The sequence below is a fragment of the Xenopus laevis genome, chromosome 5L (genome assembly GCF_017654675.1).
Source record: "Xenopus laevis strain J_2021 chromosome 5L, Xenopus_laevis_v10.1, whole genome shotgun sequence".
In the NCBI taxonomy this organism is placed as follows: Eukaryota; Metazoa; Chordata; class Amphibia; order Anura; family Pipidae; genus Xenopus; species Xenopus laevis.
In genome coordinates, this window is record NC_054379.1 from 155,019,464 (window position 1) to 155,044,958 (window position 25,495).

Consider the following 25,495-nt stretch of genomic DNA (forward strand, 5'->3'; position numbering starts at 1 on the left):
TCTCACTATTAATATTTAACACCCAATAAATTGAAAAATCTTTAATGACCAAAGTTGCCATCAGAGGTTAGAGATTGTAATGACTGGAGGGGGGGGGTTGGCGACATACAACTTGAACCCCCTCCCCCACAGTGATTAATAACTTCCTTGTAATTTAATACAAGTTAGATCACTAATTTATGTTATGCCTGATACTGGACAAGTGGACCACTCCTGACCAAGTCATCCAAGACTTGGCTATTATTTTTATTATTATTAACATGTATTTATATAGCGCCATCATATTGCGTAGCACTATACAGATGAAGCCACTTGGATTTGTGAGTTAAATGCGTCATGACTCAGAGTTAATTGAAGAAACTGTGTTATCTAAAGTTATCTTAACTCATTTAATGCATTTAACCTTTTCATTAGCATACCAAAGCACCATTGTTCACAATGGTGAATGCTTTAATTAGATGGGATGTTGTGTCACAGTTTTCTGTGTTAAATGAGATAAATGGGATATCTGTGTTTAGTTATTCTGTGTCAAACAGACAAACCAAAGTGGCTGCATCTGTATATAAATGAGAAAAGTTGAAAAATCCCCTAGGGGGCCTGCACACCCCACCCCCAAGTGAGCGGGTTGCTAGTCCTAAGGCCACATTGGGCAGAATTCTGTTCATAACAAAGCACCCTGGATCTCCTACCAGTCTTTGAGTCACAAGCCCCAGCCACGTTATCTATGAATGAATGTTAAAAACTGTTGAAGAGCACCAGAATGAACGATGAACGTAGTGTCCCGCACATACACAGTATCCCAGAGCAAAGAATTTTCTTTATAAAAACAACAAAACCGTATTTGCTTTGCTTGCGTCCAATAAATCCTGATCCATTTAATCTAATTAGCATTTGTTATAAATTGAGTTAGAGAAGCCTAGTTGTTTTGCAGGCATCAGCTCAATCTAATATGGAATTTGGACCCCTCCCAATGGGTCTAGTTTCAAAAGAGAGAAAGAAAAAGAGAGAGATAAAAACAACGTGGAAATGTTGAGATAGCAGCACTCGTATGCCCAGCAACTAGTAAAGATGTCAAGCTAAGTGTCAACATCAGCCACACAGGACAGCAATGAACCATGTTATTCCTTAACACAACTGAGTTTGTCCATGTTTCTAACAGCCTTTTCTTTTGGCATTGAGTTTTGGAGATTAAAGGCAGGTTTTGTGGGTGTTGAAGGGGGTATGTTCAAATGAGAATAAAAGGGAAATATGGCCATCCCTTTCAAAGTAACTTTTCTTGGGTAGGTTATGCAGGAAATATTCCTCGTAAACTAGCTCAGCTATGCCTCCCTGAATTATTTGAATGAGTAGAAGAGTATAAGGCATGATTCATTCATTCATTAAAAGTCAGGCACTGCTGCAGAGGCAGGTATTTAATATATAATGTCTGCTAAGAAAATGATGGTCCTTGATACCAGTTGTTTGAAGCCTGTAAATAAAGCAAAAGTGAACACCAGTGATCTTTTGGTCCTAGACACAGATGGGCAAATTTACTAAAGGGCGAAGTGACTAACACTGGCAAAAATTCGCCAGCGTGACGTCATTTCGGTACTTCGCCAATTTACTAATGGTCGTTGGTGTAACTTTGCTAGCGGTACTTTGCTCCCTAACGCCTGGCGAATTTTCGCTCTGGCGAATGGACGTAACTACGCAAATTCACTAAGATGCGTATTTTACTGAACGTTACCTCTTGCGTCAGACATTCCTTCACACCTTAGACCAGGCAAAGTGCAATAGAGTCGATAGGAGTTCCTCAAAATTTAGCTAAAAATCTTTCTAAGTCCCAAAAAACACTGGCGTCTTTTCTTTTTTTCAGGGTGATAGGCTGCAAAAGATCGTACAATTTTTGGGATAACCCGCTTCCCCCCTACATTTATTAACATATGGCACAAAAACTATACAGTGGGCTCATGTGTAGGGCAATATAACAACTCTATTTCCTTTTATTAAGGTTTTCCAGGCTTGTGTAGTGTAATGTATTTGCTGCAACATATACGTCCATTGTACTTTAACTTCCCGCTGTATGCAAATTAGCGTTCAGCGCCCTGGAGTGCAGTTAAGCCACTCGCATTGTTGGACTGCACACAAGTCAAAACATTTACGTAATGCTCAAGTATTATTAGAGGTAGCGGCTTAATACTTTCAGGAATCCCACCCGAGGAAACCTTTAAGTTCAATACCCTTGCAGCCTTCATTTAATTAAAGTTTTCCGATATAGTTTAGTTGTTACCTTTTCTGTTTTACATAGATATTCTGCAAAAAAGCATTTATGGGCAGATATATTAAGGTTTGGGTTGTTTTTTCCACGACTTTACACTTGTGAGTTGTATTTTTTGGTCAAAGGTAACAATTTTGGGTAAAAAAAAAATCAAATATTCAAGATTTATTATACCTTGACCCTGGAAATAGCGCAAATCTGAAAATACACCATCTAAAACCTGTCAAGGTCATGTAGGAGTCAATGGAAGAGGTCCCTTGAACCTTTTGAAGATGTTAACAGCCTGTTTGATGTTTGAGTTTTTTTCATAGGGTTTGACCTGAAAATTTGAGTGATTCAAGCTATTTGAGTTTTTTCATGGAAATTTCGATTAATTCAAGTTTTCGGGTTGAGATACTCGAACTCGTAGATTCAGGTTTTTGTCATTCCAGTTTTTCTTAAATAAGAGACCATTCTAGTTTTGAGGTCATTCGAGGAAAAAAATCTCTAACACTCGACCTTTGATAAATAACCCCCTTAATGTAAATACCCCCCCACCAACAACTTTACCAACAACCAACAAGTTTGAGAAATAAATCTCTCTCTTTAATAAATGTTTTTGAGAACAACCTTCTACTTCCTCAGATTGTAAAATCAATGGTTTTGGTAGAATCCAGATTTTCGTCAGGCAACTCAGGACTAGCTTGGCGGGGAACTGGTTGGCTCTCAATGGGTTAATTATCCCATAGCTATGTAGCAAGTGTTTAGGGGCCCGCACACCTGTCACTAATTAAAGTTGATGCCAGAGAAGGTACAGTTCATGTAAAACACGTGCCCATTAATAAAAGCCTGACCTTTCCACTGAATAAAACCCCTCTCTATTCTAGGATGAAATGTCTGTTGTATAATGTTTTTTTTTAATGAATTGTCCTTTATGTCTATTCATATTGTTGGTGAACTTTAATCTGGAATTGCTCTTCAACTCTATAGAACTGCTTCAAATTCTCAAATGGGTTCATATAGACATAGGCAAAGCTCTTGCTAAGGGATCATGCAGTTCAGAGCTAGAAGACCCGGTCATAGAAGTGTAAGTTCAGGGACCTTTTTATTTGTGGCATGGCCTAAGGACAAAGACATACCGACCTATAGCTGAAAGATCGAACACTTATATAAAGTGTTACTGTTACCATCTTGTAGGTACAGTTTATAAAAAAAATATTAAATTAAAAATGACATCTTTTCATTGTGCATTTGGAGGTGTCACTCCAATATCCACCACTAGTCCTACCAAAAACTGCTGCATTTGCCTTTTCCAAGCCTACTATTGGCTTGACAGTGGAAGAGTTCAACACCTCTCTTTGGCTGAAGAGGTGGGACACGAAATATTTTATGATCCTCCTAAAGCCTTGCTATAAACACCAATATCAAGTTTGATACATAAATGTTAGGCAAGACTGTGAACATTTTAACATGTGTCTTACATCTTGCACAAAGTTAACCCTATTTACTACTACACACCTAATAATATTACTAATGGGAAAATCAAGATGCCGAGTATGGTTACCTTCAGCCATGCCCTAATCCAGGGTCCTAGCTTTCACAAAGTCTTCTTTCAGATCTTCCATTTGAGACTGTCCCACCTGAATGGGGACATTTAGGAGGTGTGAATGTAACAGGAAAGGGCGAGGGACAGAATGAAGACAACAAATTGCATTGCTTTAAATAGCAATACAAAGACAACGCAAACATAAATAATACATAGATGGAAAGTTTCTGTAGTAGCTCCAACCTGTGTTGAAAAGCAGTAAATGAATCTCACTTTTCGCTGTGTGCTTCGTTAATGTAAAATTGCAGCTTATCAGGCTGAAAATGAAATATGTGTAGAATAAAGCCATCTCCGGTAAGATCTTAGCCATGTTCCATAGACTGACGTAAGGAAATCAAGGCAACGTTTTGAGTCTAATGCATGCAGAAGTTTGATAAACAGCCCTCTGGAGTCCCATTTATCCATTCATTACACTGCAGCACTACGCACAGTTTGCAAGATAAGACGGAGGGATTGAACTCTCTAATGAACACTTTAAACTTGGCAGTGACTCTGCACTTTGCTTTTCCTCTCAACACGTGAATAAGGCTATTACCCTCAAGTGATTCTGTAGCACACCTTGTCTTTTAACTGGACGGCTGCAGCTGCTTATTGAACATATATGCAAAGGATCATTGCCTTGAAAATCAGTCCTACTACATGTTCTTATCAAGTATTCATAGAGCATGCTAGTCATGTTGAGGATCATCAGCATGGCACCAGTAAATACCATCTATGTTGACTTTTTATAATATCCCTGTTTGTATAGATTTTGTCCAGGTGTTCTGGTTTCCCGTCCATACATAAAGTAGGTTAACTGGCTGTAACATACTCGTCTATTAGGAACCTTGGAAGCAGTGGGTACACTCAGACGTACTGGGAACCCCTGTGGATTCCAGTGTTCACCGACACCCTTTTGGGGCCCCGGAATTTCAGCTGTGGAACCAACAAGGAGTTAGTGCTTGAAGTAGTATAAGTCCGTAAACGTACCGGCAAGGATTAGGCAAGACATAGTCGGGAAACAGATAATAAGGGTCGAGGCAGGCGGCTAGAATCTGAGTCAAAACAGGCAGTAGTTAAAAACCAGGAAATTCCAAATAGAAACGCTTCGGCAGGATTTGTAAACAGAAGCCAGCTTGGGCACTGTCAAAATGGAGAATTGGATTTTTAAAGGGAATTTGGAACCAAAATGATGACATCATGAAGCTCGGCATAATGACGCGAGCGTCACAACGCTCAGTGTCGACACCGGCGAAGCGACGCCAGTGTGACATGAGCACCGGACATGCTTGTGCCCCGTCAGCCTGGAAGAGACGCGCCAGGAGGTAAGGCTGATGGAAGATCTCCCGGCGTGTCTTACACTGGCTTTGAATTAAACCACCCATTGCTTGTGTGCCCGCAATAGGAAATTTATGCAAAACTAAGTACCTCAGGGGCGGGGACTGATGTGAATGAATAATACATTGTTTGGCAGTATGCAATTAAATAATAATAGTCCTCTTGCAACAGCTGGAATATAAAGTGACTGACAGCCTTGCACCCAAAACAATTGGTACTAATATTATCATAGGCAAATAACCAATAATAATGACACTCTTGCCCAGAACTGAACGGAAAGCCATGTGGCTGGGTATTCCGCCTGCTTCACAAATTTTTAGGCCTCCACATCCTTTACCCTCTTACCTTCAACACCTCATTCCTGCACTGGAAAACCTTACCTATAAGGGATAATGTGTTATGCAGGTCTATTAAATGGCTGCCTCTGTAACACCTGGAGATACATGAACAGTTCCAAACCAGGTAGGTTGCATGAGCTATCTCTGGCTGATAGAAGCTTCTTACAGGGTGAAGACAACTGTTCTTTTGATGGAAGGCTGTTAGTCAGAACCGGCTCATATACATTTCCTGGTTAACTTGCCTCTCACTCACTTATGAAAAGCTGTGCATCCCTAAACTGAAAGTCAACATACAAAATATTCTACAATTCTTATCATGGAGGCACCCTATGTAATAATAACATAGCTGAATATTCTACCATCCTCTATATCTTGTGAACTCCAACTCCCAGCAAAGGCTCTTGATGACATGATCTTCGTGCAGAATGACCAAACCAGCAGAACACAGCACTTGAGAAAACATCATTTCCAACTCTCTATATAAATGCTGAGCAAGCACTGGCCATTTTAACCATTTCACACGCATTCCACAATGTGTTCATAGACCTCACAGCTGTTTAAAGAACACACTTAAAAAACAAAACAAAATCCCTCTGTCATTATCCCCCCTTTGCATCTGGTCCAAATCAAACAAATGTGGAGAGTGTCAGTTTCTACAGTGCAGTCTGTGGGTGGATGTGGAAAGTTGAATTTGAATTCACTTGATATATGGAAGATAATCAGAAAAACTCTAGTGGCAGGTTTTACATTTGATGTGAGACTTTAAAGGTCCAAACAGGGGCAACAGCCCAGGTTCTGCACATAGTGCTTTACTATTGTGAGGGGTGGCCTAAGACTTGAAGGATCCATGCATTGGGTAAATGGCAAAGTGCATTATGGGCAAATTGCATGCCCATGGCCTTCCCTGCCCTAGAGTTCACCACTCTTCAGCTCCTCTATCACTCCTTCTTCTCCAACCACTTGCCTCTTTCATTTACTTTATATTCTTGCCTGCCTGCCCCTAGTATAGTTGAATGGGACAGGACAGTAAATGACGATGGAGACAGTAGAGCAAGATGGTAACACTTTAATGTTGCCCAACATGTGGCCATTCAGAATAAATACTATTTACTCTAAAGCGGTGTGTAATAAGCCAATAAAAGTTAAGCAGAAAACTAACCTTTGAGGTTTACAGCTGTTTTTTTCAGGTATACATAAGAAAAGGTAGAGTTTGAGGTCTGTTTGAGGTCTGCACCGTAGAGGGCAATTTTCTCATTCTGGATAATGACTGCATCAAAGTTGACTATTTGACCCTAGTCTTAAAGCTGGACACATTGGCAATGATTTGGCCACACAATTTGCTCATTTCAACCATCAGTTCCCTAAATGAACATTTTAAACCAATGTACCAAAGGTGATTGGTCAAACAAAAAAAAGTTTTCTAATGATACCCATTAAAAAAGATATTGGCACATGTACAGAGATGACTGGACAACCCAAAATAAGATTTAGCACCAACATTCTGTAATGATTCAACCGGCCTGTAAATCCATAGGTCAGACATCACAATATATTAAATATATGCCCTTAAAGTCTATGAGCACACTGCAGTTGGCTTGAGTGATCGCCAACCTTCTTTAGATCTCACACATATATTTAAAGGGTCACTGTCATGGGAAAAAAATTTTTTTTCAAAATGAATCAGTTAATAGTGCTGCTCCAGCAGAATTCTGCACTGAAATCCATTTCTCAAAAGAGCAAACAGATTTTTTTATATTCAATTTTGAAATTTGACATGGGGCTAGACATATTGTCAATTTCCCAGCTGCCCCAAGTCATGTGACTTCAATCACTCTTTACTGCTGTACTGCAAGTTGGAGTGATATCACCCCCTCCCTTTTCCCCCCCCAGCAGCCAAACAAAAGAACAATGGGAAGGTAACCAGATAACAGCTCCCTAACACAAGATAACAGCTGCCTGGTAGATCTAAGAACAACACTCAATAGTAAAAACCCATGTCCCACTGAGACACATTCAGTTACATTGAGAAGGAAAAACAGCAGCCTGCCAGAAAGCATTTCTCTCCTAAAGTGCAGGCACAAGTCACATGACCAGGGGCAGCAGGGAAATTGACAAAATGTCTAGCCCCATGTCAGATTTCAAAATTGAATATAAAAAACTCTGTTTGCTCTTTTGAGAAATGGATTTCAGTGCAGAATTCTGCTGGAGTAGCACTATTAACTGATGTATTTTGAAAAAAACATGTTTTCCGATGACAGGATCCCTTTAACCTCGTAATAGGAGAAAAAGAAAGGATAATGTTTTTATCAGCACACATGGAACAAAAAAAAAAGATATTCTTCTGAAGTGGCTTTTTAGGTGCTTTTATAAGATGGACCATGTTGCATATTATATCAGTTTAGTGCTTGTAAGCCTGGTGTCACCGAGCCATTGTAATTCAAGGATCAGCCAAAATAACATAAGACAAGGGGGTTTCCTCACTGCTGTGGAACTATTTTGTTGTACTATATTTGCTAAATATACCGTTTCAGAGAGAGAAACAATGCCAACATCCACACCAAAAGTCATTTAGTAAAGTTGGCACCTATGGTAACATTGAAATCTTTTGTTACAGATGAGCAACATAGGGGTATACATTTAGGGTGTACAACTTAATATCAAATTCATCCAGGGACTGGTTAGCTGACATTGTGGAGTGAAAAATATTTTTTTTAATTCTTCTGTATCCTTTAAACAAAAAGTGTATTGGCAGCACAATTAATGGCTGCACATCTTATTTCAAATTCACCTACTACTTGTTTAAGGGGGTATTAAAAACTCGACTTTTTCTCAAACAAAAAACATTCAACCAAACTTCCAAACCCGAATCCCCTTAATTTACCAATAATTCTTCTCGAAAAAGTTGGTGTGAAAAAGTAGCAACAAAATTGTGCGTTAATTCATCTTGTGCGACTTTTTCAAATTGACACTCTGAAAACTCGACTTTATTGAATTGCTGCTGTGTTATTGGATTATTAAACGAAAACCAGCGCAGATCACAATGAACATCTTCAGGGACATCTGCCATTGACTTCTACATGACCTTGACAGGTATTAGCTTGAGTATTTTCAGATTTGGGGTATAGAAAAATCTCAAAAAAATTTGAGTTTTCCCCCTTAAAAAAATCAACCATAAGAACACTAAAGATTCATAAATAGGCCCCTAAGTGCCAGATGGAACACATTAGAAAGTATTGGCAATGTCTGTATATCCCTGCACACAAATCCTTACCAACATGGCCACAGATAAAAGAGACCCTCTGACCCATTCTCATATGGAAAGGGGGGTTGATATATCATGTGGTCCATGAAGCATTGCTAATGCCCTGGGTCTCATATAACAGAGAAGAAAAAAAATAAAATTAAAATATTGTTGCGCACTTGGGCCAATATGTTCCTCAGATGGTGACTTGTGCTAGTGTGGTCCTCGTGGAACTTTACAGACTATGTTCACACCTTCATTACTAGCATTGACTTTGGCAGTCCTTAGCTGGTGGAACTTTAAGCTCTGTTTTTCACGGACTGCCCTCACACCTTCATTACTAGCATTGGTTAGGCCAAGTGTGATCCTCAGCTGGTGGAACATTAAACCCTGCTCTTGACAGACTGCTCACACACCATCATTACTAACATTGGCTTGAGCCAGTGTGGTCCTTAGCTGGGGAAACTTAGTTCTTAACAGACTTTGCAAACACCTTCATTACAAACATTGGCTTGGGTCAGTGTGGACCTTAGCTGGTAGAACATTAAACTTAATTCTTAACGTACTGTGCACACACCTTCATTATCAACATTGACTTGGGTCAGTGTAGTTCTCAGCTGGTGGAACTTTAAGCCTTGTTGTCATTAACTGTGCTCTGTGCTCACACCTTCATTACAGGACTGGTTTCTTCACAGTTATGTCTCATGCTGAAGGTCCTTCGTCTTCTGCTCCAGCTCTTTTCATACCAATATCTCCACAGACCATTCTCCTAAATAATGCCTTTATTACATGGGGTCGGATAGGGAACAGCATTTAAGGCTACATATGTTAGACTCTTGGCCCTTCAAAGGCTGTAAACTACAACCCCCCCAGTATTCATAAGGATGTACTGAAAAATGCTGGGAGCTTTGGTTTACCTACCTTCCTTAAATTAATAAATTTATGTTAAAATTATTATTTCAGCAACAACCAGCTACATGAGATTTTCAGAGCTGGCAACAGAATATAATGTTCCCTATCAAATAATTCCATTAACGTCGGACCAAACTGAGCATCTAAACACTCAACGTAAAAATATAGCCCAAAATAATATTTCAAATTATGCTTTTGAACTGAAAAAAAAAAACAACTTCAATTAAGTTAATTTCATATAAATACCGAGGGATTTAATGTTTCTACAGGTTTGCAATATGGAACGAGAGCCAAAATCAACAGTCTTCACAGCTGAACCCTTCATGTACCTCAGTCAGAACTTAGGCAATCCGTGGGGCACATTGGGAATAGTGATAAAGCTGAAGGTGATATACATTCATTGGAAATACAGTATCTAGTAGAATTAAGTCTAAAGCAACTGGACTTTTCTGGGTTTTCACCACTCATCAATGAACTGAAGTAGCCGCTCGGGTGAGTGGTGAAATGTTTTCAAGATTACTCAGGAAAAGTCCAGTTGCTTTAGATTTAACTCTACTAGATACTGTATTGTATGCCATGACCTGGATGAATGACAATCTTCAAATCTAGACATTTAATGGAAATGATTTACTGATCAGTATTCAGATGATGTAGTCTGTAATCTCAAAGGTCTTTTTGGCATTGTACATAGAAAAAGAGGATCTGCCATGTGCTCGTTATGTGTAAAGATTTTTTACACCACCATCATTTACAGTATATCTGATTAAGGGATTGTGCCTTATTATTAAAATAAGCTTGAATAAATTAGATAGAGAATAAACTCAATAAAATTGAGCGAAAACCTGAATTGTACCTTTTTTTCTGGACTTTTTTCACCGAATCCATATTTTTTTTTTTGCCCGAAAACACCAGATTTATCGGATTATAGGGCTAAACCCAGCGCAGGCTACAATATCTTCAAATTGGGATAGGGGTATCTCCCATTGACTTATACATGATCTCGACAGGTCTGAGATAGGAAATTTTGAGATATGGGCTTTTTTCAGCATCGGGGTATAATAAATCTTGAAAAAAGTGAGATTTTTTAACCACAAAAAAATTTCAGTTTTTGCCTCAAAAAGCCTGATTCGAGGTTAATAAATAACCCCCTAAGTGTCTTTTAATAAAATCTGAATTAAGCATCTGCAATTATTAGCGGGTGCTTCCGCGACACCTGAAGGCACCTTAAGGGCTGAACTCCACGGCCGTCTTTCGACGGATGAGGTCGGAACGACATAATGCAGGCGACAAGCCAGATGTAATCACAGGCATCCAAATATAATGGGAGTGAACGAAAAGTCACAGGTAAAAACTCCACAGCTTTCTGCGTTCACATCCAACAGTCGTGTTGTGTTGGATGAAATGTAGTTCTTACCTGTGACTTTTCGTTCACTCCCATTATATTTGGACACCTGCGACTACATCTGTCTTGTCTCCTGTTTTATGTTGTTCTGACCTTATCAGACGAAAGACGCCCATGGAGTTCAGCCCTAAGAGTTTGAAGCCAGACATATATGAGACATTGTATGCCTAGACGACTTGTATGCCTAGTTTGTGACCTGTTCATGTGTTTTCAGGCTTGTAACCTATTTTAAAATATCTTTCATGGAGGCACTCATATATAACAAACATGTCAAATATGTAAGTCTAGATGGTGTCACTTCTAGCACATGCCATCAAAATTCTACTGGGTAATTTAAGTGTACTGTGGCGACTGATGCAAGCTACGGTGGGAAACCTGGCATTAATGCCATCATCGGAGGTGGCAAATCTCCATGGTTCCTCTGCATCAATATGTGCTTTATGCATCTGCCATTAGAATGGAATAAGCTTGTGATTCTTTTGGAGCAACACTGCTTTACTCTAGGGATGCACCGAATCCAGGAATCTGCCTTTTTCAGCAGGATTCGGCCGAATCCTTGTGCCCGACCACATTGAATCTGAATCCTAATTTGCATATGAAAATTAGGGGCGGGAAGGGAAATTGCGTGACTTTTTGTCACAAAACAAGGAAGTAAATTTTTCCCCTTCCCACCCATCATTTACATATGCAAATTAGGATTTGGATTTTTCACAGGGGTTCGGCCAAATCCAAAATAGTGGATTCTGTGCATCCCTACTTTATACTACTGCGGTAACCCAAAAAAACCCTCCATGTTCAGGGTGGTGGTAGCTCCTGGGCTCCCAGCGTCAGGGGCGCCAACAGAAATCATGGGGTACCGTACCACAAAATTTCCTGGGTCCCCTAGTCCCCGCCCCCAAGGCCACCCCAGATCCTGCCAACATCACAGTAAAAAGTCCACACCAGCACTAAAAACGGTAGACCCAGGGGTATCACACAAAAGTTTTTACAAAAACATTGGTGATCAGTGCCCCCTACAAGTTAAAAAAAATCATTGGTGGTCAGGCCCCTCTGATAAATAAAAAATTGTGCCAGAGCCCTCCAGAAATGTTTTTACAAAAACATTGGTGGTCAGGGCCCCCTACAAGTTTAAAAAAAACATTGGTGGCAGGGGCCTATAGAGTATTAAAAAAAAAATGTCAACCAGGGTCCCACATAAATGTTTTTACAAAAACATTGGTGGTCAGGGCCACCTACACATTTAAAAAAAAAAAAAAACATTGGTGGCAGGGGCCTATAGAGTATTAAAATAATACATTGGTGGGCAGGGGTTTAAAAAAAAGAAAAAAACACACACATTGGTATTCAGTAGAACTGAACTCGTGGCTTCAGGACTTATTCTTCATCTATTTTTGTAACTTTGGAGCTTTTCGCCAGTTAAAGACTTTGGCTGTTCGGGACTTCGGAGGCGGCACAGCTTCGGCGCTGTCAAGGGGGGCCCGCGTACCTCCTGTGCCCCCCTAATGGCGGCTCTGCCCAGTGTTAATAGATGTACTAGAAAATGATTCAGAAGAACAGGCAAGATGGACCCTATGGCATTGAGCTCAAATATACAGAAGTTTAAAGGAGGAAGTAGTACAAGGTATTTGCAGATCATTTCAAAGCCCCCTAGCAGGATATATCCATGGATGAAACGTACTTGCCCCAAGTAAAGTGAAGTGTAATGCCATTACTGACACAGCACCAACTGGAACGCCAAAAGTGACACCGTCCCCACTGCACTTTGCAGCATGTTTGCAAATTGAGCCCTATGATATAGGATTTCCAAAGAGAGACAATATAATAGTGAGACATTAAAGTGCATCACACACACTACACTTGTCACAATGTGACAGCTTCCACTTTCCCGATCTTCTCTGTCTGGAAGGAACAATGACCTTTCATTACGTCTGAGGGTACAGTTACATGATGTTGCTTTAATTAAGGCTCGGCAATGAGAGAAATAATAAGCTGATAGGAAGATGAGAGGAATATAAACAGACTGGGGAAGAAAAAGCCAGGTGTCTGCCAGGTGCCAAAGGGAAGCACATCTGACATTGGATACAGATAAACTTAAGGGAACGTTGGAACAGGAATCAGCTCTTGTCCGGGCGCCAAGCTCTGTGTTACTGCACAGATGCCATTGTAACGCCGCACACAGTAATATTATGAATTGTTATGGGTTTTCTTGTGCAGAGTCTCTGGATTATGGATTGACTGAAGTCTGGCTTCCGCTTTAGTCTCAGCTTTGGTGTTCTAAAGTGACCCTAGAATTTAGCATTATAACAAAGAACAACACAGATATATGCATGGGGATATCAATTACAGTGTGATTCTTGGCCATGGCACAACAGGACAACATGGACTCATATTTTGCAAAGAGAAGGGTAAAAAAAAAAACACGTCAAGCATATCTTCTGCTTCAGAACACCATGGTGGACCTTCTCATTTTAGCACAAACTAATAATGTTTTGCACATGAAAGAAAAAAAGGACAGGACTGCAAATAATTCAATTCACTCTACAATATAAAATTGTATTGCTAATCCAAAAAGTGTATTTTTTTTTAGTTTTAATATTGGTGTGTACGCTCCATCTAAGGTAATTTTGCCTGGTCATGTGCTTTCAGAAAGAGCCAGGATGGAACTGCTTTCTGGCAGGCTGTTGTTTCTCCTACTCAATGTAACTGAATGTGGCACAGTGGGACCTGGATTTTACTATTGAGTGTTGTTCTTAGATCTACCAGGCAGCTGTTATCTTGTGTTAGGGAGCTGTTATCTGGATCTATTGTTCTGTTGTTAGGCTGCTGGAGGGAAAGGGAGGGGGTTGATATCACTCAAACTTGCAGTACAGCAGTAAAGAGTGACTGAAGTTTATCAGAGCACAAATCACACGATGTGGGGAAGCTGGGAAACTGACAATATGTCTAGCCCCATGGCATATTTCAAAATTAAATATAAAAAAAAATTAGTTTGCTCTTTTGAGAAACGTATTTCAGTGCAGAATTCTACTGGAGCAGCACTATTAACTGATGCGTTTTGAAATAAAAAAACATTTTTCCCCATGACAGTATCCCTTTAAAATCAGTTTCTTTAACTGAGCCTGTTGAGTGCAGTATTTCTTTGTTATTTTGTACACATTTTACCTGCACCCAGGCATGATGTGTTTTTGTTTGGCGAGTGCTCCTCCATGTTATATATATATATATATATATATATATATATATATATATATATATATATATATATATATATATATATATATAGTATAATGAAAGGACTCACACTTCATATTCTCGTGAACAAGTTGTGTTTTATTTAATGCATATCCAATGTTTCAACCCTCCTTAGGGCCTTTCCTTGAGAAAGGCCATAAGGAGGGCCAAAACGTTGGATATGCATTAAATAAAACACAACTTGTTCATGAGAATATGGAGTGTGGGGTCCTTTCATTATACTATATGAAGAATCTTTGACCCTTGCACCCAAAGTTGTCTACAATCCGGTAACGTTAGTTTTTTACAATAAAATACCCTTTATTTTCGTAAGTCCTGGGAGTGCGGTCTCTACTTGGGAAGAATACGGACAACATAGGATACACGCACCCAGGCCAACAAGAAATCTCTAAACGTGAGTGCTGTGACTGTGGGGAATGTATATATATATATATATATATATATATATATATATATATATATTTATATATATATATATATATATATATATTTATATATATATATATATATATATATATCATACTTTACCCAGTGCTGATAATATTCCCTTCCGTTTTAGTAAGTCAAGAAGCAAGAGCTGTGTCAATATCTACTTTCTACAAACTCTCTCCGTGCCAACATAAAGACACATGTAGCCCTACGGCGACAGTGATTGGCCAAGAATAGAGCTAAGATTTTTCTGGTGCCTGATCACATTAAATAAACAGTTCTTCTAGGGCAATGCTAAATGTTACACTCATTTAGATGGTAAATTGCAGGTAGAGGGGGTAAATATTTTTAGAGCTCCTGCATCAGATCCTGTTCTTATGTTCATAAAGAAAAACTATTTAAACAGCTTGTCAACTGTACAGGTAGCATTCTATCCGAAATTAACTTCTAAAGAAATTCTTGTCCCATATTAATGCTGGATCATGTCAGGATCAGTGTGCCTCTCAGTTATTAACCAATACCCCTAATCCAGCGCCCCAACTGCATCATCGCCTACGCATGAAAGTCCTGTGCCATCGACTTTACCGGAAGCAATTAACCTGTATGTTTGGAGGTGGGAGGAAACAGGAAAGGAAAAATCTATTTGCTGAATTTTTGTCTTTGCGTATTTTATTTATGTTAAAGGGGTTGTTCACCTTTAAATTAACTTTTACTATGATGTAGAGTGATATTCATTTTTTTTATTTATAGTTTTTGAGTTATGTATTTAGCCTTTTATTCAGCAGCTCTACGGTTTGCAATTTCAGCAAGTAGCAATAACAATACATTACAGAGGCAAATAATTCAAAAACTATAACAAATAAGTAATGAAGGCCAACTGAAAAGTTGCTTAGAATTAGCCATTCTATAACTTACTAAAAAGTAAACTTAAAGGTGAACCACTATTTATTACAATCCAACTTATGGGTATAAATCAGCCCCTCTGTATTTTGCATGTGATCCCCATGAGTGGGCATACCTTGATCTCAGTATGAGTACAGGTGTGAACAAAAAGGTGTATTTGTGAATTTTCCCTTCAAAATGCCCCACCCGCAACAAGAAGCAGAATGTATGAGCTGCCTGCCATGCAGACATGTCTGACATATATTTAGCTGCTGCTGCTTTTACAGGTGCCTTCTGATTTTTGAGATGTGAATGTTCCAAAGTGCTGATTCTGCTGTTACCCAAGGACAAAAATCAGTTTCAGTATGTTCTCATGTCTTGCTGAAGAAGTGTGTCCAACCTGTTTGACGTAAGTAATGTAGCTACAGCTACACAATGGAGGCAGGCAACATTTCCAAAGTCTTCAGCTGTATTAACACAGCAAAGCCATCAGAAATCATTTAAATAAACGGCTCTAAAATAATCCTTATAATGTACAGTAAGGGATATATCCTTCTAATAAGAGTGATACTCAGCGTTCCCTGTATAACTCAGCCTTGTGCCTTTATATGGTCACAGAACTCCTCGATGACTTCTAATATCCTTATAAATTTCAGTAGGGGGTACATTATCCCTTATAATACATGACTGATCCTCAGAGTTCCCTGTATAACTCAGCCTGCAGCCTTGTGCCTTTATATAGACACAGAACAACCCCTCAGTGACTTCTAATATCCTTATCATTTACAGTAGGGGGTACATTGTCCCTTATAATACATGAGTGATACTCAGAGTTCCCTGTATAACTCAGCCTGTAGCCTTGTGCCTTTATATGGTCACAGAACTCCTCAATGACTTCTAATTTCCTTATAAATTTCAGTAGGGGGTACATTATCCCTTATAATACACAGCTGATCCTCAGAGTTCCCTGTATAACTCAGCCTGCTGCCTTGTGCCTTTATATGGTCACAGAACCCCTCAGTGACTTCTAATATCCTTATCATTTACAGTAGGGGGTACATTATCCCTTATAATACATAAGTGATACTCAGAGTTCCCTGTATAACTCAGCCTGCAGCCTTGTGCCTTTATATGGTCACAGAACCCCTCAGTGACTTCTAATATCCTTATCATTTACAGTAGGGGGTACATTATCCCTTATAATACATGAGTGATATTCAGAGTTCCCTGTACAACTCAGCCTGCAGCCTTGTGCCTTTATATGGTCACAAAACCCCTCAGTGACTTCTAATATCCTAATATATTACAACAGGGGGTACATAATTCCCTACATCTCAGCAAGCAATGAGCTTGTAATGGAATATACTGTTGTACATTTTTTATGTGGTGACAGCACAGGAAAAAGGTTGGGTTTCAGAAAATGTTTTTTTCCACCATAAATGTGTAAACCAACCAATTAAAGTTACTGGTAAGGTGAAGTTGAAACCTCTGGGGGCACAGATTGGAGGCACTACTCTGAGTTGTCAAGCTTCAGTGTTACTGGAGGATCCCGAGAAAGAGAAGCGGAGTCCTTCCCAGAGTAGAGTATGGGATTTTGCCCCAGGCTGTCCCAAACCAGGCGCTTTCACTATGTCACTCTTGACCCTACTCATCGGCATCATAAAAAGGTCAAGGAGGTTAAACAAAACCTTCCTCTCACAGAGCCATGTTAAGCATTTCTGTGAGTTATTGTTCCCTGTCAAAATCTCCCAACTTGTCTCACATTTTCCTGCCCGATATTGACTTAAATATAGTTTTACCTTTCACCCTACCCATTCTGTCTCTGTCTCCTCAGAACACGGCGTGATTAATTGCGGTGCATTTGCTTTCAGCTCTAACAGGTTGGAGAAGTCATTGGCATGGACCTGTGTCTTTTAATCCCCCTTCCCATGCACTATGAACAATAAATCCCTTTAAGAATGAAAGGAAAAGCAGAAGAGTCCCAGAACAAATTTTGGAGAGTCTATATTGCTTTGTATCATCTCATGTGCAGCAGCTCTGCAGTACAGTTATCGGACCTGTTATCAAGAATGTTCGGGACCTGGGGGCTTTCAGATAAGGGATCTTTCCATTAGGGATGCACCAAATCCAGGATTCAGTTCGGGATTTGGCCTTTTTCAGCAGGATTTGAATGAATCCTTGTGCCTGGCCGAACCGAATTTGCATATTTAATTTTTTCCACCTTTTCCTTTCCTGCTTTCCTTTTCCTGATTCAGTATTCAGTCTAATATTTCACCAAGGATTCGGCCGAATCCCAAATAGTGGATTCAATGCATCCCTACATGCCATTATTTGGATCTTCCTACCTTAAGTCTACTAGAAAATCACGTAGACATTAAGGGGCAGATTTATCAAGGGTCGAATTGAAAATTAGAATTTTCTTATTTTACTTATGGTCAAAACTGTCAAAGTCGAATAGGGAGTTATTAAAATTCGATTTGAGTTTTTTTAAAAAATTTGAATTTGATTTTCGAGATTTATCATTGACTATTCGCCACCTAAAACCTGCCGAATTGCTGTTTAAGTCAATAGGAAAGGTCCAGGAATCAATTTGGAGATGTTTGCATTCTTCCTGAGAATTCTAGTTTTTTTCAGAGCTTTCTGGATAATGGGTTCACGGATAACAGATCCCATACCTGTATATAATAGTCTCCCCAATCCTCCCTATGACCGGCACATACCTGTCTGGCACATATACCACAGCCTCCCCCCATAGAGAGATCTTACCCTGCTTCTAAAGGAGATTTCCAAAACCTGCCACCTCAGGAAGTGGGGGAAGGAGAAGGATGGAAGGAAATATCAATCCCCAACATCCTGAAGAGAAATGTCATTGGTTTAGAAAAGATGGAAAAAGATCTAGCACACTGTCAGCCCTTGTACCATGGTAGGTTATCCTTGGAAGGACCACAGCCAGGAGAAGACTGTTAAACATTGGCTTGGGGCAAATAGTCCGCACACAGTACCACTCAAGTAGAAAATTTGCAAGTGCTCATCTTAAAGGGAATATTGTTTATCATGATAAATTGGCCATCTGAGGCCCTGTTCATTCAACTCTACATTCACTTTGCCAGAGGAATTAAGTTGGTCCAAACTATGACTAAAAATAGGCAGACAAAGATCTCTGTGCAGAAGAATAATGGGAAAATAAAATAAAAGCAAGCTCTATGCACAAATATGGTATATTTACCCTTTTATGGCCTCATGCAAGAGACTACGGGGTTGCAAAGCTGGACCCTGACGTCAGTCTTGGCAGCCATTGGCCAAAACTCACCAGTAAAGTCAAAGAATGCATGTACATTATGGTAGGGTTCTAGTTTCTCTCCATGGTCACTGTCATGCCACCTATCTAACCCAACCACAGCAACCAATCAGAAGGTGTCATCTACTGGTCATCTACTTCTGTACTGTAAAATATTGTGCTTAATAAGATTGTTTTGCCTTAGGGTCAACGGCGGGAATAGGAGGTGTCGGAGCGAGGACCACACCAACTAGCTAATACGATCCTCATTCAACCTGCCTGATAAACATCTGGCTGATTTTCGGTCAGATATCGCTTGGGTGGGCCGGTCGGAGGGCATAGGCAGATAAGCTGATAAATTGGTCTAAATCTGCCTGTGTATCACCACCTTACCTGTGTCCACCATTGGAAGTGCAGTGGATCACTGGAATCACAACTGCAAAGGTGTCGGCCCTCTCTGCAAAACTTACCTGGTCCTGTTGCATTTTTTAAAGAAGAGGTGGCTTGGGGATTAGAATCAGTGGAGGGTTACTAACAAATTGCCACCCAATGATCTTAAGTATCATTCACTTACATAAACAATATGAAGAGAATGCAGCCAGCATTACTAAGGAACCAAGCTTCTTTGGCCACTTACACTTATCTAGCTGCTATTCTATGCACTCGTTCAGATGATTTGTTCCTATTTCTCTGCAAACAAAAATAACCCTTAGTAACGTAAAACACCACACCTTGTACCATGAAGTCATTTTGAGAAGAAACAATAACTGGAGAAGTAAAGCTCCAAGCCTGACTCGTTGATGATGTTTATCTGATGGAATCCAAGGTAGTTGCTAAGGCCGAGAGTTCCATATCTGGGGTTGAACAGATCTTCCACTGTTGTGGTTAGAGAAGTAATTGCTACTAGTCATAAAAAGTGAGGGTTTTTCCTTCAAGACAAGAATACCAGATGAACTATTCAGACTTGAGGCTGATTTGTTTAGTAAAAAAATATATGACTATGACGTCTTGTTCCAGCCACACTGACCAGTATTAAAAAAGGGCCTAATTGTTTTCTCGTCAACCACGAACCGTTACCCCCCAGTTTCACCATTTTGGGCCTTTCTCGGAAAACGCATGGATTCCCCCAAACGGGAGAAACACAAATTACAATACCACCCATAACCAAGTAAATCTGCAGTTTAAAGGGGAACTAGGGTGTCAAGAATAAGTGCTGCATTTCAGTAATGTGCCTTTAAATGTTACATTTAGAATCTCCCCAAATACTTTACTATTAGCAGGCTGACATTCACAGCTGGTGACACTCAACCTTTTGAACTGTAGGGAGTCAGCCACTTCCCATTAGTATGTAGGGAGTTGGACAGCTTGGTAGAACTAATAGGAAATGATATACTGCAATTCCCTATTTGAGGGCAGAGCTGTGATTGGATACTCACACTAAACTGATCTTCTGGATAATGAACCTAAGCAACCCATGTCTATCCGACAGGATGGCCACAAGATCAATATCAACTCCTAAAAGGCTCTTGTTGTGTTTATCATTCCACTGCAAAACACCAGAGTGGTGTGTGGCCTAGAAATCCAGGAGGTGTGGTGTGAAATAAAGTGGGTGTGGCTAGGTTGTAAATGGCACTTTAAATAGGAGTGACAATTCCATAGGTCTTTCCATAACCTTGTGAGGAGCTATTAGGGCAGGGGTGTCCAACCTGCGGCCCGAGGGTGCATGCCGCCCAGGATGGATATCAATGCGGCCAGCTTGAACTTCAATGCGGCCAGCTTGAACTTCCGCCGATCCAAGAAACGTCATGTTGCAATGTCACACACAGAGAGCGTATGTACGCGGTCGCTAATTGTGTGCATGTGTGCTTTAAATTTGACATGGGGTGTGCAGTGTTTCTCAAACAAAATGTCAAAAATCCCATTAGGTTTCTTTTCTGTTACTTTTACAATAAAATAAATCAAAAGTTAGCGTAAAGATGGCCATAGACGTAACAATTACGAGAAAGATCGTTCATTTCAATACACACGTGTAGAGCTGAATCGTCAGATATACAGGTAGATATAAAGATAGAAACAATAGAATTCTACCTGTATCTGACGATTCAGCACTAACAATGGACTATGTTTGGGTGTCTTCAAAGGTGCCTGATCGAAATTTTTTCGTCCAGACGAGCCGACTGATATCCAAGTCTTCTGCCTACATCGGTCGGCTCCTTTTCCCCCATACATGCACCCAACATCGTACGAAAATTTGTTTCGTACGATATTATCTGTGCGACTTTGGCCACCTTTAGTGTTTCTGTGTATTTCGAGAGTGGCCCCAGAACATTTTTCTTCTTCCAAGGGAAGCCAAAAGTTTGGACACCCCTGCATAAGGGCTTGAACCCTTGTCTGTGCATTACTTGGCCTGTACATCTAACATGATGTTCCCATTTAAAGGTCGAGGAGAAGAATGTGAAAGAAAAGAATGTGAAGGTGGATTAAATGAAACAAGAACATAAAAAGCACTTGCTGGTGGGCCCGTGACTGTCAAAACCAGACTGCGGTTTATTTCTATAAATATATTTGATTACTTATTTCCTTAGGAGTTGTGTTTATCCAATATAAACTAGTAAACATTTGTAGAACGCAACGTAGGTAAAAAAAAAAAAAAAGCAAGACATGAACACCCGCTTCTAATTATTCCATTTCATGTGTTATCCAAGGCAGAAGTTAGCATTTATTGGCAGCAATAAAGAGGTTGCACAACACTCTGGTTTAATGAAATATTATCTATTGTCAGACCTTGTTCTAAAAAACGCATTAGCCACACAAGAACTGAGGTTTTTAAAATGCTGATGTTATTTTTTTTGGGGGGGGGGAACTCTGCAACAACTGATTTAAATTTGTCAAGTCAGGTGTAAACTGATTAGTTTATTAACACTTATACTAAACTGGGAAAAGGCTGCACTCTGGATACAGAAATGATACTGGATGAATAGTCATTGAATTGTGAAAAGCTCCACAAAAAGGGGTCTATTTTTTTTAAAAAATTTTTACTTATTAACCGGACATCTTCATAAGTGATGTCACATGGTGGGCCGGTGAGTTGCTGATATCACAAGGAGGGGATATTATGAGGTGGTCGGTGATTGGTCTATTACCATGTCAATCTAGGAGAACCCTGCTTGGTTTTCCTAATTTGGAAAACCAGGCAGGCAGTTTTGACCCAAACAGCCCTTCCTGGACAGGTGGCAACCCTAGATTATACATCATTCTCCCTAAACAGCATGGTGAATATGGATGCCATCTTAGCCCAAGTGCATTACTGGCCACAGGGGCAGGGACTGGGTGGCTGGGGCAGGATCTAGAAGGTGATGGCTAGATGGCTGGCTTGAGACTGAAGCAGATAGAAGATGAAAGGGGGTAGATCAACATCAGCAACGTTTTTGGCCAGAGTATGATCCCTCTAGTTCATACTATTTATCATTTTAAAGGAGAACTAAACACCTATAAAAATATGGATACAAAAATCTGTATTTTCCATATTGATTTCACTGCACCAGCCTAAAGTTTCAGAATCTCTATAACATAATAATAATCATTCAGGTCTTCAAAGTTCTGCAAAGTTCAGGCCGGCCCGCACGTCACTACTGCAAAGGGGGGGTCACCACTTTGGATTCGGGTTGGAGTTACAGTGGCACTGCACATGCTCAGTGTGCTCTGGGAAGCTGTTAAGAAGCTAAGCTTAGGGGTCGTCGCAAATCATCAAGCAGAAAATTAGGTTTGTCTGTCCTATAAGCTAATGTTTATGGCAGTTTCTGAGCTGCCATGTAATTATTATATATATATATATATATATATATATATATATATACATACACTGTATACACTGTATATTATTAGTTGACCCTTAAGCTCAGGTGTAAATAGCACAAAGAATGCTGGGAAACAGCTACTGGGGGGCATCTTCTGATTCACTGATCGTCCCTGCTAAAGTTCTGAGGTTGGTACAGAACTCCAAAATATAATGTACAGCATATCTAGCCTTCTTCTTTATAAAGCTTTAGTTCTCCTTTAACCAATTTCCCATTGTAGCAAACATACCTTAAGGTCTGCAGTTCTCTTCATCATCTCCAGTATTATGTAACATCCAATGGAATGACCAATCAGAATCAATTTTATATTGGCTGGCACATGTGCCTTCAGGAATGAGAGCTTGTGTTCAACCTGTCCATTGAGCCCGAACACGTCCTCCATTTGGCTATAATCTAAACCAGCAAAAGAAACATAGGGGAGATCAGATAGATACTAAAGTGCAGCCACCATAAATCTCAAACATTTTTAGTTTTTTTTCACTAATAATTTTAGTTTTAGCCTAAAAAACTTCCACCAGTAAATAACCCCCTTCAAGTTGTAGGGTTTTGAGGGTTTTATTAGATCACTATGATTGTGTATTTATTATTATCATGCTAACACATTACTAATTATTCTTCATCGTTCACACCAGTCCCTGCCTTATGGAGCGTCTTAGCTACAGTAAGCTCCCTATCACATTCACAAAACACACCAGGGTAATCTTTATCAGGAGCCAACCTAATTGTATGTTTTGGGAGTGCCTGAAGAAATCCTACACACTTATGTGCGTATTAAAATACCATGAAATTGTGTTGAAAAATTATTATTGAAAACAATTCAATCCTTCAAAACTGAAACAAAGAAATGCTACCAACTGTGCCCTGGAATTGCTTCCCACATATTGGCACAATCAGTTAATATTGGTTCCTTGAAGTGCTTAGGTCCTGGCCTTCCATCTGCCCGGGCATATAGTTTATACATTCTCCCAATGGTAGGGAAAATAAACTTTAAGTTCCACTGGGTCAACGGACGATTTTCTATAAATGTGCTAAGTAATATGTTGGCACTAGTAATATAAAGGATACAAATATTTTAAAATCTGGATATTCCTGAAAGGCTGCATGCAGTTCTCTTCCTGCCTGAACTGATCCATCTGTTACCATTTCTGGCACGAACGATGCCAATCCATGCAATTGTTAGAACAGCCAGTCTCACTTCAGCATTCCATGAGGGTGTTCTTGGCACAACCAAAGCCAAACGGAATCAGGACATTAAAAAAAAAATCTGGATCCATTATAACATCTCTCCTGATGCGTCATCGAGGTTGCTAAATTAGAACAATAAACTGCACATTAGGCTGCCTATTTTGTTGAAACGAGGAGTAATCTGATCTTCCTCCCAATACGGGAAAGTGACACATTTGAAAATATGCAATGGAAGTGCTATTGTCGATGAAATTAATTAATAACGTCAAATTTATGAGCATAGTGTTTGTCAGGCTGTGTGAATAGTTGAAGCAGTTGGACTGGGATTTTGTTACTGGCATTCCAAAGTAATCTGATTATAACTGCAAGAATTGACAATGGCAGTGGCGGATCCCAAAACCACAAATGTGAATGGGTAAAACACTACCAGTTTGTGTAAAACACACAGGGAAGTTGACACTTTGTGGAGCTTGCAAATATCTGGAAAAACAATCACATCTCAAAGAAGGCTTCTGATCATGCGCTAGTCCCTGCAAATACAGCCTAATCTAATATTTATAAGGAACCCCCACCCCAGAAAGCTGCACGTGCTACTAAATTCTAATTCACTGCACCCATGCCAAGGAAATGCTTGGAGATGTGGCTACAATCAGATGGATGCCATGAGATGGGCATCACTTACATGCTAAGAAGTCTCATTGAAGTCCCATGAAGTCCAAATACCAACTCTAAATAACAAATGTCACACCAAACTAAATTCAATGAGAAAATGTACCAGCTAATTAAATACCAGATACCATGTATCACAGAGTTTTTTTTTTAAATAATCAAGACTATTGCATGGATTTGTCCAAAACAGAGCTTCCATCTATCAGAAAAGATGTTTTCTTGGAGCAATCGCAACTATTATTGTGTGGGTTTTGTCCTAAACCACTAGTCCTTTGTTTTAATAAGGAAGAACACAATCGGCTCTAGGCATTCCATGGCCTGTACATCTGGTCTTGGAAATACTTGGTTACTTCTGATATTCTCAAACTGCATGAAGAGCATTAATGGACTCAAAAGTGCTTGGTACTTAAATACTTAAAAGGGCTTAAGTGAATCCCTACAGGAGAAAAGCTTAACTGAACCAAGCAAGATATTGTCGCATATTGAAAAGGTTCTAGAATTGCAGGAGAACAGTGCAAGTCTTGTGCAATATGAAGCTAATAAGAACGTAGTCCTCAAGCGCAGAGAAAGTCATGAAATGATTGATATGAAGTTGGACAACATAAGATTGATTAGTGAAAATGGTGTTTCTATTGCTTTTTTTTTAGTGTGATTACTGCTATTTACTAATTCTCGGGTGGGTGTATATTAGGTCCACAGCCCTTTTACTCCTAAAAGTGTCCGTCTGCCTCAATGATGTAATGATTACATTTAATGGGAGTGTTTTTCCACTGATAGATCACTTTGAAAATCAACAAAAACACGTGATAAAAAAAAAGTGAAAAGAGGGTCAATATCAGTACTCCATAAAATTAAAAATAGGGACTGGGAAAGACACTCAATGTCAGCAAGA

At 39.6% G+C, this 25,495-nt stretch overlaps 1 protein-coding gene across 1 annotated transcript in view; it reads right to left on the reverse strand.

Moving 5' to 3' along the window:
* The window catches only part of ldah.L (lipid droplet associated hydrolase L homeolog), a 109,272-nt gene that overhangs the window by 25,986 nt on the left and 57,791 nt on the right, over nt 1-25,495 (reverse strand). The window contains exon 4 of the mRNA XM_018264048.2: nt 22,979-23,142. Coding sequence (XP_018119537.1) covers nt 22,979-23,142 — 164 coding nt within the window. The remainder of the gene's footprint in view (nt 1-22,978; nt 23,143-25,495) is intronic.